The sequence below is a fragment of the Sebastes fasciatus genome, chromosome 9, assembly GCF_043250625.1.
Source record: "Sebastes fasciatus isolate fSebFas1 chromosome 9, fSebFas1.pri, whole genome shotgun sequence".
Classification (NCBI taxonomy): Eukaryota; Metazoa; Chordata; class Actinopteri; order Perciformes; family Sebastidae; genus Sebastes; species Sebastes fasciatus.
In genome coordinates this window covers 3,324,441-3,337,935 of record NC_133803.1, presented here as the reverse complement: position 1 = coordinate 3,337,935, position 13,495 = coordinate 3,324,441, and the positions used below count along the sequence as shown (strand labels likewise).

General features: G+C 42.0%; 1 protein-coding gene across 3 annotated transcripts in view; it reads right to left on the bottom strand.

Moving 5' to 3' along the window:
- The window catches only part of srbd1 (S1 RNA binding domain 1), a 98,212-nt gene that overhangs the window by 18,125 nt on the left and 66,592 nt on the right, over positions 1 to 13,495 (bottom strand). For all 3 annotated transcript variants that reach the window (XM_074645272.1, XM_074645274.1, XM_074645273.1), the window contains exons 17-18: positions 3,550 to 3,656; positions 2,136 to 2,303 (exon numbers count right to left, since the gene is read on the bottom strand). In XM_074645272.1, the coding sequence (XP_074501373.1) occupies positions 2,136 to 2,303; positions 3,550 to 3,656 (275 nt within the window). The remainder of the gene's footprint in view (positions 1 to 2,135; positions 2,304 to 3,549; positions 3,657 to 13,495) is intronic.

Here is a 13,495-nt window from a genome sequence, read left to right as displayed (position 1 = left end):
TCAAAGGGGTCGATTCACCAAATTACAAAAAAAAACGTATTTCTCAATTACATCTTGTGGTATTTAGTCATTACCTTGCACGACAGCTGGATTCTTGCGATGTCACAAGATCATGCGAGAATCGCGGGATCACATATCAAATGGCACGGACCAATCAGAGTCCTGTGAGAGTTACTGGTAGCTACGGGCTACAGGTGTGTGTTTGAGGCACAGAGAAGCGACAGTTTGCTCAAAACAACAATGGCAACTCCTGAAGAGGTTAGCATAGATGCTGGGGCTGTGTATTTGCAAGAATCTGGCGATACGATACGTATCACCACTGCCATAGTATATAATAGGGATGTCCATAATTAACCGTTAACCGTTAACCGACATTAAGCATTTTAACCGATAAATGCTATCGGTTAAAACGGTTAAAAGAAATGTTAATAATTAATTCAAAAGCTGAGCGGCTCAGAGGAGCGGCTCGTCTCTTTAAGGAGAAAAGCTGGTCCACCTTAACAGCCCACCTTAAGAGGCGGAGCCGGAGTTGCAGGGCCACAGGAAGTCGGCTCTGGTCTCTGGCTCTCTTGAGTGGAGTGGAGGAGTTGTAGTTTCATAACATTTATTCACCGACAAATAAACAGTACACACACTGCTACACCTACGTTCACAGCTAGAACACCACCAACAACCTCACACTCACCGTCAACACACACACACGGTCTGTTGGAAACTCACTAAAGTTACGCAGACTACGTGTGCGGCGGCGGCGAGCACGAAGCCTCCGGCAATGCTAGAGCTGCTAACGTAGCACAAATACACACACTGTCTGTTGGCAACTCACTAAAGTTCCGCCGGGCAGAAACACAGCTGACAACCTGCTAAACTAAACTAAATGTGTGGTGGAGACTTTTACTGGGAAAGTGGCTGAATGTCCGCGACACTACACGCAGCATCGTAGCTGCTAAGTTAACGCTCGCGGACGCTGAACTGGAGACTCCCGTCAACCAACATCTGTTGTGCTCCTGCAGCTGGTACACCGCTGCATGAGAGGCACAAATCGTTGGTTAACGGTTAATAATCAGTTAACGAGGGTCGGTTATCGGTTAAGAACATTCTTCAAAATGAGCATCCCTAGTATATAATTACTATAAAGCTGAACTTTGAGCGAGATGTTGCTGTTTGAATTTCTTAAATGTCATTTCGAACACCACAAACAAAATTCAACTGAAGAAATCTTGGAGATACATATCTCAAAACTTGGGCAAATTAAACCAAAAAAACCTGCTTGGGTAGATTCCACAAAATGTAAGTAAGGAAAAATGTTTTTCTGCAATTTGTGTAGACTGATCCTTTCATGAGAAATATAGGTAAGAAAGTAATGTGAGACAGAACCTGATTCAGCTGTGTGTACCTGTGTGTGTATTAGGGATGCACCGATACCGATACCAGTATCGGGTATCTGGTCCGATACTGTGCTCATGTACTAGTACTCGCAAAACGGCTCCGATACAACGGCTGCGATACCACTTTACGGTGGTGCGCCCGACCCCGCTGGGCCGGGATCCCACCTCAGCCGGCGCGCACCAGCCCTCACTTTCATTGCGCCATGGGGTTTTGCTTGCACCCTCTGACTTGCGCGTGCGTTAGACTCCGTGATCCGTGTCTCAAGACAGGTCAAGTGGGTTGCAGACATCGCCGCAGACCCCTGGCGCCTTTTACGTGGGCCGAGCCCCGATCTGGCGGCAAGACGCGGCTGGGGCGCACTGTGGACAGTCCGCCCCAGTCAACAGTCGCACCGGGAGCAGGGGGCCGTCCCCGGCAGGGAGAGAGGGCGCAGCGAGCCCTTTGTCCACGGTGCGGCGAGGTCCGGGCAGGGAGCGCTGTAAAGCTGCGGCCGCGAGCCACCTTCGCCCCGAGCCTTTCCAAGCCGACCTAGAGCCGGTCGCGGCGCACCGCCTCGTATGCGGGACTCCCCAGCCTGCCGTGTGTCGCTCACACCCTCCAGCTGGCTGTTAACGAGGGTCTTTTGGCACAGAGAAGTACTCGTATCGGTACTCGGTATCAGCGAGTACCCAAATGTAAGTACCCAAAATGGTATCAGTGCATCCCTAGTGTGTATCTATACATACAGTTTGCATACGGGTGTTTACCTGTGTAGGGTTTGCGGGTTGATTCTAATGAAGCCGGCACACTGCTGGTAGGTCTTGGGACCCATGCCTTTGACCAGTTTGAGTTGCTCTCTGTTGATGAGGGGACCGTTCTGCTCTCTCCACTCTGCGATATTCCGCGCCCTGCCCACGTTCATGCCTGCTACATGCCTAGGAGATAAAACAACAAATGAAGAGAGAAAATGTCACAGAACACATCATCTATTTATCAAAATCCTTTCATGGAAGTTTGTTGAGGTCTATATCTGAGGTCTCTGTTCTACATTGGAGTATCTTGAGGTGACATTCTCACCGCACACTTTTTTAATATATATACCAGTTTATATATAGGAAATGGTGTTTGCCTGTTTGTTTTTTGTTTTTTTGCGTACATATCATTTCTACATCTGGCCCCTGATCTCTATAATATCCAAACAAACAGAGCAGATTATGCAGACCGTGATCTGGCATTCAAACAAGGAGGGGAAACGCTCACAAGCCAATATTTAGTGAGTCCAGTTTTGGCCGAGCAACGAGGAGAGGTGATTTGAAACTCAATTAGGTCTGCTCTGTTAATGCCCACAGTGACTCACTCACGCTACAACACACGGCAATGTCAACACTCCACATAATACCTCAGTCATCAACACGTTGGTGTGTGTTTAATGTGTGTGTGTGTGTGTGTGTGTGTGTGTGTGTGTGTGTGTAGCATAACTTCTGGCAGGAATGGAAAAAAGCTCACTTGCAGAGCAGACAGGTAAACAGATGACCTGATGCCTGCCCTGCAGCTAATGCCAGCTCATTTTAGACTGTATCTACTTCAAGTGTGTGTGTATATATCAAATTTGTGCACTTCCTGTACTTTTAAATGATGTGTATGTGTGTGTACATACATGGATGTAGAGTACATGTTGTAGTAAATAAGGGTGTGAGTGCACAGCATACCACCGAAGATATTTGCAACTATGCATACATGTATATTTCTGTGTGTGTGTGTGTGTGTGTGTGTCTACCTCACCTAATCCCTTCTGTTGATGCCAGTCAGCCCAATAAGTGAGGCCAGGGTGTGAAGCATTAGTCTAAACAGAAAGCTGGCAGGCCGCCTGTGTGTGTGCCTGTGTGTGTGCGTGTGTGTGTGTGTGTGCGTGTGTGCATGCATGTGCGAAAGCATCGAGCACGCGTGTGAATGAAGCTTTGCCATGTTGTGACTACTAAGGGAAAGTATGTCAGAGGTCTAAGCCCTACTTCATCTCTGTTTGCATATATATGTGTGTGTGTGTGTGTGTGTGTGTGTGTGTGTGTGTGTGTGTGTGTGTGCAGGAGAGAGTGCACATGCTTGTGAGCAAATATATATATATATATATATATATATATATATATATATATATATATGTGTGTGTCTTCATGTGTCGTCTACCTCATCAGCGTCTCGGAACAGATGTTGATGTCCACCCCGACAAAGCTCACACATTCCTGCACCACAGCGTCCAGTGCCGCCTTAAGAGCTCCAGATGACACGTCATGCTAGAAACACACAGTTGGCAAACACACACACATATTTGCAAAAGTGCGCACACACACACACGCACACATGGAAGAAAAGTGGATTAGCATAGAAGACAACATTAAAGTACTGCTTATGTCTGTTGCTCAAACACACCCAGAAATATGAGCAAGTGCTCTTTAGGAATTTTTAGTGATTTAGGACTTTTTTAATCTTTTTGAGATGGAATCACAGTAAAAAAAATAGTATGAGCCATATATGCAAATTCTGTTTATTCTAAAGCTAATACTTCTGCCTTCTGCTGTCGCCATGCTGTCATTTTTCGTCATATTTAGTCTTATTAAGTCTTATTAAGTCTGTTCCCAGTATGTTTTATTGCAGACTTTTTAAAACTCGGTACCGGGTTTGGCTGAGCTGCGTGTTAAAACACTGCCTTCATAAAATGCTGCGGTGGTCTTTTTTCTGAATTGTTTCTAAAAGACGAGGCCTTAACGCTACTAAAACAACACTCCAAATGTATTTTGTCCAAAAAAATGTTGTTTGGCAACGATGCACAGGGTAAATGTCATGGCCAAAGGCTCCATTGTGTGCACATCGCCTCCTGTAGTGGATATCAGGAGTATTTTAGAGCCAGATTCCCTTTCAAGAGGTACAAAACCCAATTTGGCACACTTTAGGTGTCCAAGTGGCTAAATGGAGAGTCCTCCTGGTCCTATCCTGACTAAAACTGCTTCACTGCTATAATGGTGTTATCCACTGTCTCATCTAGAAAACATTTTAGGCGAGGATAAAAATGAAAGTTTTTCCTTTGGTTCATCACAGTTTACTCAGGCATAGGAACAGTCACCATGTTACTGACACTGGGGATGAATTCTCTGACGTCTTATACAGACCTGCTAGTTGTGGAGCTATTCTTGATTTATTATGGGTATGTCTCTGTCTAGGTGAACTACACCTCTCAGCACCCTAGGACTTAAGAGGTTAATGGACTTTACATATTCATGTTTTGTTTACAAAATCTCCATACTACATATTTATTCACTATTCTATTCCATTCGTGCTATATACTACTACTTGGTCCTGTGTAGTCACAATTTCCCCAAGGGGATAATTAAAATGTCATCCTTAAAGACAAACAGCAGCAAAGAGTGTTAGCAATAAAATACTGTCAAACTGAGAGCGAAAGAGGTTTGATGGTTTGAGGTTTGACAAGTAGTAGAGCAAGTAAGATGCAGAGAGAGAGAGAGAGAGAGAGAGAGAGAGAGAGAGAGAGAGAGTGTAGAGGGGAAAAAGCTGAGAGAATGTTTGGCTTGTCAACAGTCTCCCTCTCTCTCTGCCGCTAACAGTGTTCTCGTTAGCGTAGCTCGCTGTCGATATAGATCCTCCAAATGAACTCTTCACACTTCTCAACCACCAGCCAATCGACCACTAATCAGGACATATTTTCCAAAAGGGCTGGAACCATTTTCCCCAATAAGCAGCAGGGAGGACAGCCAACAATTCAAGTGAAGAAAATGGTGGAGTGGAGTGAACAAAAAAAAAAAAAAACTTCATAAAAACAAAACACCGTAATGAGATTTAAGAAATACTACGAGGCCTAGCAGTGGTCCCCAGTCAAACAGAAGCCCTGGCTGCAGGAGACAGGGCCAAAAACCAAAGGAGTTCAGATGGAGATTGATGCCTCAGCAACTGCTCGAGAATTAGCTGACAGTCTAAACTAGACTACTGTTGGGCTATATGTCTGTGCATGTGTGTGTGTGTGCGCGAGTGTTTGTGTGTGACAGTGACTGAGACTAGCATGGGTTGTCCTGTAACATGATCATGCTCTGAACAAACACTGGCTTGTAAACAGATAACAACAAGGCCAGCTAGCAAACGCACCCTTCTCTGTCAGCAAGAACAGGACAGCAGGACAGATGGCGACGGAGAGGAAGAGGGAGAGGGAGAGGGAGAGGAAGAGGGAGAGGGAGAGGAAGAGGTAGAGGGAGAGGGAGAGGGAGAGGGAGAGGAAGAGGGAGAGGGAGAGGGAGACAGATGGGGGGATGTTCGGGTGAAAGAGCACACTAGACTCCTAAGATTTGCTTGACCATTTACTACTACTAGACTATTTATATTTACTACAACCATAGACTGTATATAAGGATGGACGACATGACAGCTGCCCAAAACTATCAACGCTTCCCCCCACCAACACTAACCCAGGATTACATGTAACTCACACACCACATACAACTAAAACATCATCTTTTTATCCATCATTCTTTTACCTATCTATTTATTTATTTTTAATCTTGCCTTAATTTGATTTGCACCCTGACTGACTGCCCTTTCTCAAGCACACACACCGTACACAGTCACATGCACACACCTTGATATTGATCTTTGCCCAGTTCCGTTGGCTTTTTTTTCATTTTCTTTATCTATATTTAATTTCTTAATTATATATATATATTTTTTTTTTTTCCGGATTTATTTTATTTTATTCATATTTCATTTTATTTTATTTGTTATAAGAAGAAGGAAAAAAAGGAAAAATAAAAAAACTACTCAACTGGCCGGGCATGGGACATGCTGCCTCCCTACCGAGTGGGCTCCTCCTCCATTTCCTCCCTCCATTTCCTCCCTCCTCCCTCCATCGATGACTGCTTATGGATAGAAAAGGGCAAATGCCCTGAGCTATCTACTAGGCTCACAACCTCCTCCTCCTCCTACTGCTACTATTACTACTACTACCACCACTACTACTAGCTCCCTAGTAGTGAAGCCAAAACATCTTGATCGCCCCCTGGTGGCTGGCTGTAGTACAGGTCATAAATCCCACCCCCTCCATGTTAGCAGATGGAACATGGGCCAAAGTAAAAAGTCAAGTACAGTGGTGTATGTTCAAGTGTTCATTTTTCTGAAAAGTTTGGTTTTAATTAGTAATTTGAAGCTATAAAAAGGGGGTGAGACGTCAAGATTGACGCTGAGTGAAGTAGTCGAGGAGCCGAAGGCTCGGGAATTGTACGAGAGGAGATGTAACTTTAACTTTCCATAACCTAATCATGAGTCTGTGTAATAGAACATGTGTCAATTTGATCATAAATGTAGTTATAGAGACATTATTGTTGGTTGTTGTGTCTTTCTAGCCAAACGGCTGCAGTGTTGCTAGGTGGCAAACGGTAAATTGCCTTGCCAGTTTTTCCTCGCGTGATTTGGCCTCGCTCCTTCGTGACAAGCTAGTATGACATGATTGGTACCAGTGGATTCCCTAGGTTTTCTAGTTTCATATGATACCAGTATCTTCACTCTAACTTTAAACTCAATATTATAAAATGGTATTTCATCAGAGTTATTTGTGAAAATAATTTTTGTGATACATCACCAAGATTGCCTAAGAAGATTCCCTATCACTCATCAACAGTTTCTAATTTTAAACACAAGACTCTTATTTTTAGATTGTGGCACATGGCAGTTTTAACTAACAAAATCATTTACCCAGTACTAATTCTTTATGACTGGATATTGTTTCCGTATTAAATAACATCTCAGTAATTAATGATATTTAATCTGTTGTTGTATTCAGTGAGCTCAGGTTTCATTTGTCCTGTTGGCAAGAACTTCTTTTGAAAGTGTAATGAATTACTGTAATATCAGCAAGAAAACAGTTAGTTTAAACCGAGCCAACAGTCTAACTATAAAGCAAGGAATCTCTGTCTGTGTGTTATACGTATATCTCGAGAACCGTTCATCCGATCGACTTCACAATTGGCGAGAGTATTGGTGGGGACCCAAGGACATGCAGTGTTGAATTTGGTACAATTTGGAAACGTGACAGGTTCAATATTAAGACTCTTTGAACAGACAAGCAGACAGAGCTCAGTGCAGACTGACACGAGCATGTCGCCCGCCTCTGGGCCGACCGTGGTTCCGCACTCTGAATGGGGGACATGCCCCCGACAACACTGCAAGCAGCAATACCGGGAGCCTACCGGGAGTCAAGCAATCGGCCCGTTCCAAATGGGCACGCGTTCTGAACGTCAGCGGCTCATTGACCACCTGTTCATTTTACAACCAAGCTCTTCTTCCCTTCCCTGGAGTCACGTGCGGAATCAGCGGATAGCCAACTGAAAGCAGAATCGAACAAGAGTGTATTTCACATGGATGTATAAAGAGAACTAGATACAGCGTTGGAGGTGGGGCCCCGTTCATTTCTATGAAAGTTGCTCAGTGGTGCACGGTGCCAAAACGGCTCAACTACTGGACAAGTATCCGGATCTTTTGGCGATCTTCATCATCCATTGGGCCCACGGAGCAGGCGCTCCAGTAGAGTCGGCTCAGTCACGGGGTCACAGCCGTCACGCTGTCGTCATGGCTTGCTAACTCCGCCTTCCAGCCCTTGCTCCAGCCTCGGTCTGGGTCTCATTCATATGAACGGAGGAAGGAAAACAACTCTGATTTGGCTATTAGTCCATTTTACAACTTTTAGGACATAATGATTTAAATAAGGTCTATTCAAGTGTTCGTACTGGGGAGTTGATTCACCTTAAAAAAAAAAAGGATCTGCTGCGTTACAGACGTCTCTTTCCCAATGTAAGTCTATGGGGAAAATTATTTTTGGGCCCCATGGCATCACGTGACGGACACGGAAGTTGTAGTACCGCCGTTTGGCCACTACAAAAATTGGGATCAACAACAGGCGCTCTTCCTGGGGGCTTGGTATTTCACCGGTGGGACCGTGAGTAAGCTGCGACCTGTGCATGTTTTTCCCCATGAGTAAGACTGATTAGATCCATGCTCTACTTTATAACCACTGTGTTTATGTCAAAGTAAGCAACTAATACGCCTAATTGGAAATTAGCTCTGCTAAGTGTATTTCACAGATGTTTCTGACCGCGACTAACCAACCTGGGTGTACACAGGCCCAGCATTCAGCTCGTTCTGAACAGGCATGTTTTGAACGGGCACTGTACTAGTAAGCAGGATGGTAACCACTGTGTGACTGAGCCAAGACGGGAAGACAGATAAAGACAAAGAGGTGAGGTGGTGCTGAGAAAGACAGCACAGCACCCCCCGGTGGTGACTCCTCATGTGACCTGCAGTCTGATTCTTCGTGAGAATGCTCAGGCACTACAGCCAGAGGCATTTTGGAGACACTAAAAATAACTTTGCAAACAATAAGACATTTCCATAGAAAGTCTAATGATTTCCGGCGAGAAGGTAGAAACATGAGTCAGTCAGAGATAGTCAGGGAGGAGAAAGAGGAAATCACCTGTAATGACACACCTGAGAAGAATGTTTTCACACGAGAAAGGTGGAGGTGTGCGAGGCAGTGTGAGTTTTAACCTGCAGTAAAACCCCAGTGAATGTGTTCTCACATTCTTATTGAAACCCTATAGAGGTGGGAGCAGCACAAGAGGATCTAAGCTGTTGACTGCTAATACAGAGGTGCACGTGCACCACAGTACAAAACTGTGCTCACAAAATTGAACTGAACTGAAGCGGCAACTTAACTTTAATAAGTATTCATTTCATGAAGTAATGGGGAAAATACATAAAAATGTGGTCACACCAGGCCAACTGACACCGTTTCAGGTCACAGCACAATCCTCTCTAAACAGGCTTTATGAAGTATTACTTTTTGAAGCAAAGCCTACCCAACACAAATATTTCATAATGACTAGTGTTTTTAATGTTAATCAGGGCATCACTTGAGTTTAAGCTGCTAGTTCCCATCAGCAAAATTCCCATCCCTGTGCTCAATTGTGTGTATACTTAACTGTTAGCACAGCATTTATGTCTGTATGTAGAGTATGCAGTGGTACAAGATGTATTCAGATCTTTTACTTCAGTAGAAATAGCAATACCACAGTGTAAAAAATGCTTTTACAAGAACAAATCCTGCATTTTAAATGTTACTAAAGTAAAAGTATACAAGTATTAGCATAAACCATATTTAAATTTATATTAAAGGTCCCATATCGTGCTCATTTTCAGGTTCATACTTGTATTTTGTGTTTCTATTAGAACATGTTTACATGCCATAATGTTCAAAAAACACTTTATTTTCCTCATACTGTCTGCCTGAATATGCCTGTATTTACCTTCCATCTGAAACGCTTAGTTTTAGTGCATTTCAACGTAATTGCGTTGCTAGGCAACAGTTTGGATCCATGTTTACTTCCTGTCAGCTGATGTTATTCACATACACTGCAACAAGAAGTAAACTGGGACACATTTAGAATGTTTAAGTTTAAAACCGCGTAATGGTCTAAATATTTCATATTTGTGACATCACAAATGGACAGAAATCCTAACGGCTTGTTTCAAACGCACAATTTCTGAATATGGTCTGTGTGTATTCCTCCGTATATTGAGCGTTTTGATGGTTTAACAGTATTTATATAGCAATTAAACCTGCTTTATGATATAAAAGACCTGAAAATCTCACTTTTTACAATATGGGGCCTTTAAGGCAGAATCATATTATTTTATTGGATTATAATTATTGATGCATTAATGTGGTCATCGCGTTAATGTTGAAGCTGGTAAAGGCGGAGCTAATTTGAATTGCTTTATACGGTGCTGGAACCTATAATATTATATAAGAATGTATTTGTTGATTTATATTTAGTATTAAGAACCTGAATCTGCAAAGGAACTAAAGCTGTCAAATAAATGTAGTGAAGTAAAAAGTACAATATTTATCCCCTGAAATGTAGTTGATTATAAAGTAGCATAAAATAGAAACACTCAAGTAAAGTACAAGTACCTCAAAATTGTATTTAAGTACAGTACTTAGTAAATGTACTTAGTTACATTCCACCACTGACAGTATGTGTATACAGTTTTAAAGTTATGGGTTTTCAGTGAAGCACACTGTATATTTAATTAAATTAGCTGTACTGTATAAATAAACTTTTGCTTGCTAATGATTCTATAATGACTTGCTAAAAGATAAAGAGTTGGGTATTTCCTTCTGTAGTATACAGCCCCACTGTTCATTTTGCAAAACCAAAACTTACAGTAATGCAATCTTCAAATTGAAACTTAAATTAACGCTGAAAATATAATTTGTTGCCAAAGGGGTTGGCAGAGCTGATCTCAGCGAGCTAGGCAATAACACAAGTTTCTTCAACATTTATTTTCACATGAATAATGCAAACCTCAGCTGTCATAAATTCACATCGACATGTATGGTGGAAAAAAAATGGCCTTTCATACTCAGAAATCTGACTTCAAATTTACCCTCAGCAAACCACTGAGGCCAAGACTAGATTTCAAAATTGGCTGGCCGGGTCAAAAAAAAGTACGATGCTATTATTTCCCTAACTGTACATTGTTCGGAAGCCCAAAGCCCTGAGATATGGCTTAGCAACAGTAGCTATCTGGTCTAAAAGATAAGGTACAACGTAGCTAGTCGCTGATCCTACAAATCAAAAATAATTTGTCATGCATGCAAATTAGGGCTGTCAAAGTTAAGGAGATAATAACATTTTGCATAAATTCATTTTAATACCACTAATTTCTTAAACGCATTATCGCAACTTGAGATTTTTAGGTTCAGTTCTAAAGCTAGAGTGAAGATACTGGCATCATATGAAACTACAAAACTTAATGAATTCATCGGTACCAACCATGTCATACTAGCTTGCCGCGAATGAGGCTAAATAACGCTCTAGACTTGTGCTAATTTTTGTTGAGGAAAAAATGGCAAGGCCATTTTCAAAGGGGTCCCTTGACCTCTGACCTCAAGATATGTGAACGTAAATGGGTTCTATGGGTACCCACGAGTCTCCCCTTTACAGACATGCCCACTTTATGATAATCACATGCAGTTTGGGGCAAGTCATAGTCAAGTCAGCACACTGACACACTGACAGCTGTTGTTGCCTGTTGGGCTGCAGTTTGCCATGTTATGATTTGAGCATATTGTTTTATGCTAAATGCAGTACCTGTGAGGGTTTCTGGATCAATATCTGTCATTGTTTTGTGTTGTTCATTGATTTCCAATAATAAATATATACATACATTTGCATAAAGCAGCATATTTGCCGACTCCCACATTGAAAGAGTATTAAATACTTGACAAATCTCCCTTTAAGGTACATTTTGAACAGAATAAAAATGTATGATTAATTTGCGATTAAAGCTGAAGTAGGTGAGATGGAGCAAATATGATTAAAAAAAGTTTTTTTATAAAACGGTCGCTATATTGTGACAGTAGTACATGAAACAGGTAACCTGAAAAAAATCATGTTCCTCTGTGTCCTCCGGCAGTAAGAGCTGATCTGAGTTCTGCTGTCCAGCTCCTGTCTATGAGAGCCGACTGTCAATCACTCACGAACTCTGACCAAACGGTCAAACTAGGCAGCGCTGATCAAATATGAATCAATGTTATGTTACGTTAATGCCTATTTCTCTCCTCAAATGTTCTCAGAATCATCTTGTAGTGCACGGTTTAGCTGTAAAATGAGAAAGTTTGTGACGCCGCCATTGTAAAATCTGTTGAAGGAACGCCAAGTTCTGGTCACATGACCGGAGCACAGCCAATAGGAACGCTCTCTCTCTGAAATGACCTGTGATTGGTCAAAGTCTCCCGTCATGGGCTAGATTTTTTAAAAGCCTGAAAACAGAGCCATGAGGAGGAGCAGAAGTCTAGTTTTCTCTCAGAACACTTGAATTACAATATGCTGAAAGGTTATTATGGAATTTTTGCCCAATGATGCCAAAAATATACTGCCTACTAAAGCTTTAAGGATGGACAATCATGCGATTAATTGCAATTAAATATTTTAATCGATTGACAGCCCTAATGCAAATATATGATAAATACAATCATAAAAAAGCCCAGACACTGTCACACAAGAAAAAAAGAAAAAAAGAAAGAAGGAAAAGTATTTTTAGGGGCCAGCGTTTGACTAGAAAAACTCAAATGACCATAAAATTCAAGTTAGAAAGAAAAGCAGAACAAACAGGCAGATTTAGAGAGTGTGTCTCTGGCACCAGCAGCAGTGATTTAATGTGCCAGAGTTGGAGTGCAAGAGTAGCCGTTATAGAAAACGAGCAAGTTCTGCTCTATTAAACATACATACACACAATCCAGTATGTGTGTGTCTGTCCTGACAGCAGAGGCCCTCATGGTGCTATACTCAGTTTACAGCAGCACTAACTGCACCAATGGAGCATGTCATCCCGTATCTTTCTGTCTATCTCTCAATCCACGTATCTCTCATTAATCTCACCTAGAAGTAGACTGGCTAATGGGCATCAGGAATAACAATTTACAAGATTCAGATTGAGTCTTTCTTTTTACAGATGACTGACATTCATCATTCGGCTCTCTGCACATCACTTTCTTCCTATCTGATGTCTTATTTCCTAAGTTACTTTTACTGCCTTTTCTATGTCTGTGGTCCTCTCTGGCTATTTCACTCTAATCTATATTCCTAGAAGGGCTGGGACGATGCACCTATCTCCCGATTCGATACTTTGGTACTTGAGATATTATGATATATTGTGAAGGGAACATATCATGCTCATTTTCAGGTTCATGTTTGCATTTTGGGTTTCTATTAGAATATGTTTACTTGCTTTAATGTTCAAAAAACTCATTATTTTTTTCATATAGTCTGTCTGCATATACCTGTATTGAAATGTGTCTGAAATGCTCCGTTTTAGTGCATTTCAACGGAAGTGCGTTGCTAGCAAACAGCTTTGGTCCATGTTTACATCCTGTCAGCCGATGTCATTCACATACACTGCAACAGGAAATAAACTGGGACACATCTAGTATGTTTACGTTTAAAACTGTAATGGTCTAAATATTGTCCATTTGTGACATCACAAATGGACAGAAATCCTAACGGCTTGTTTCAAA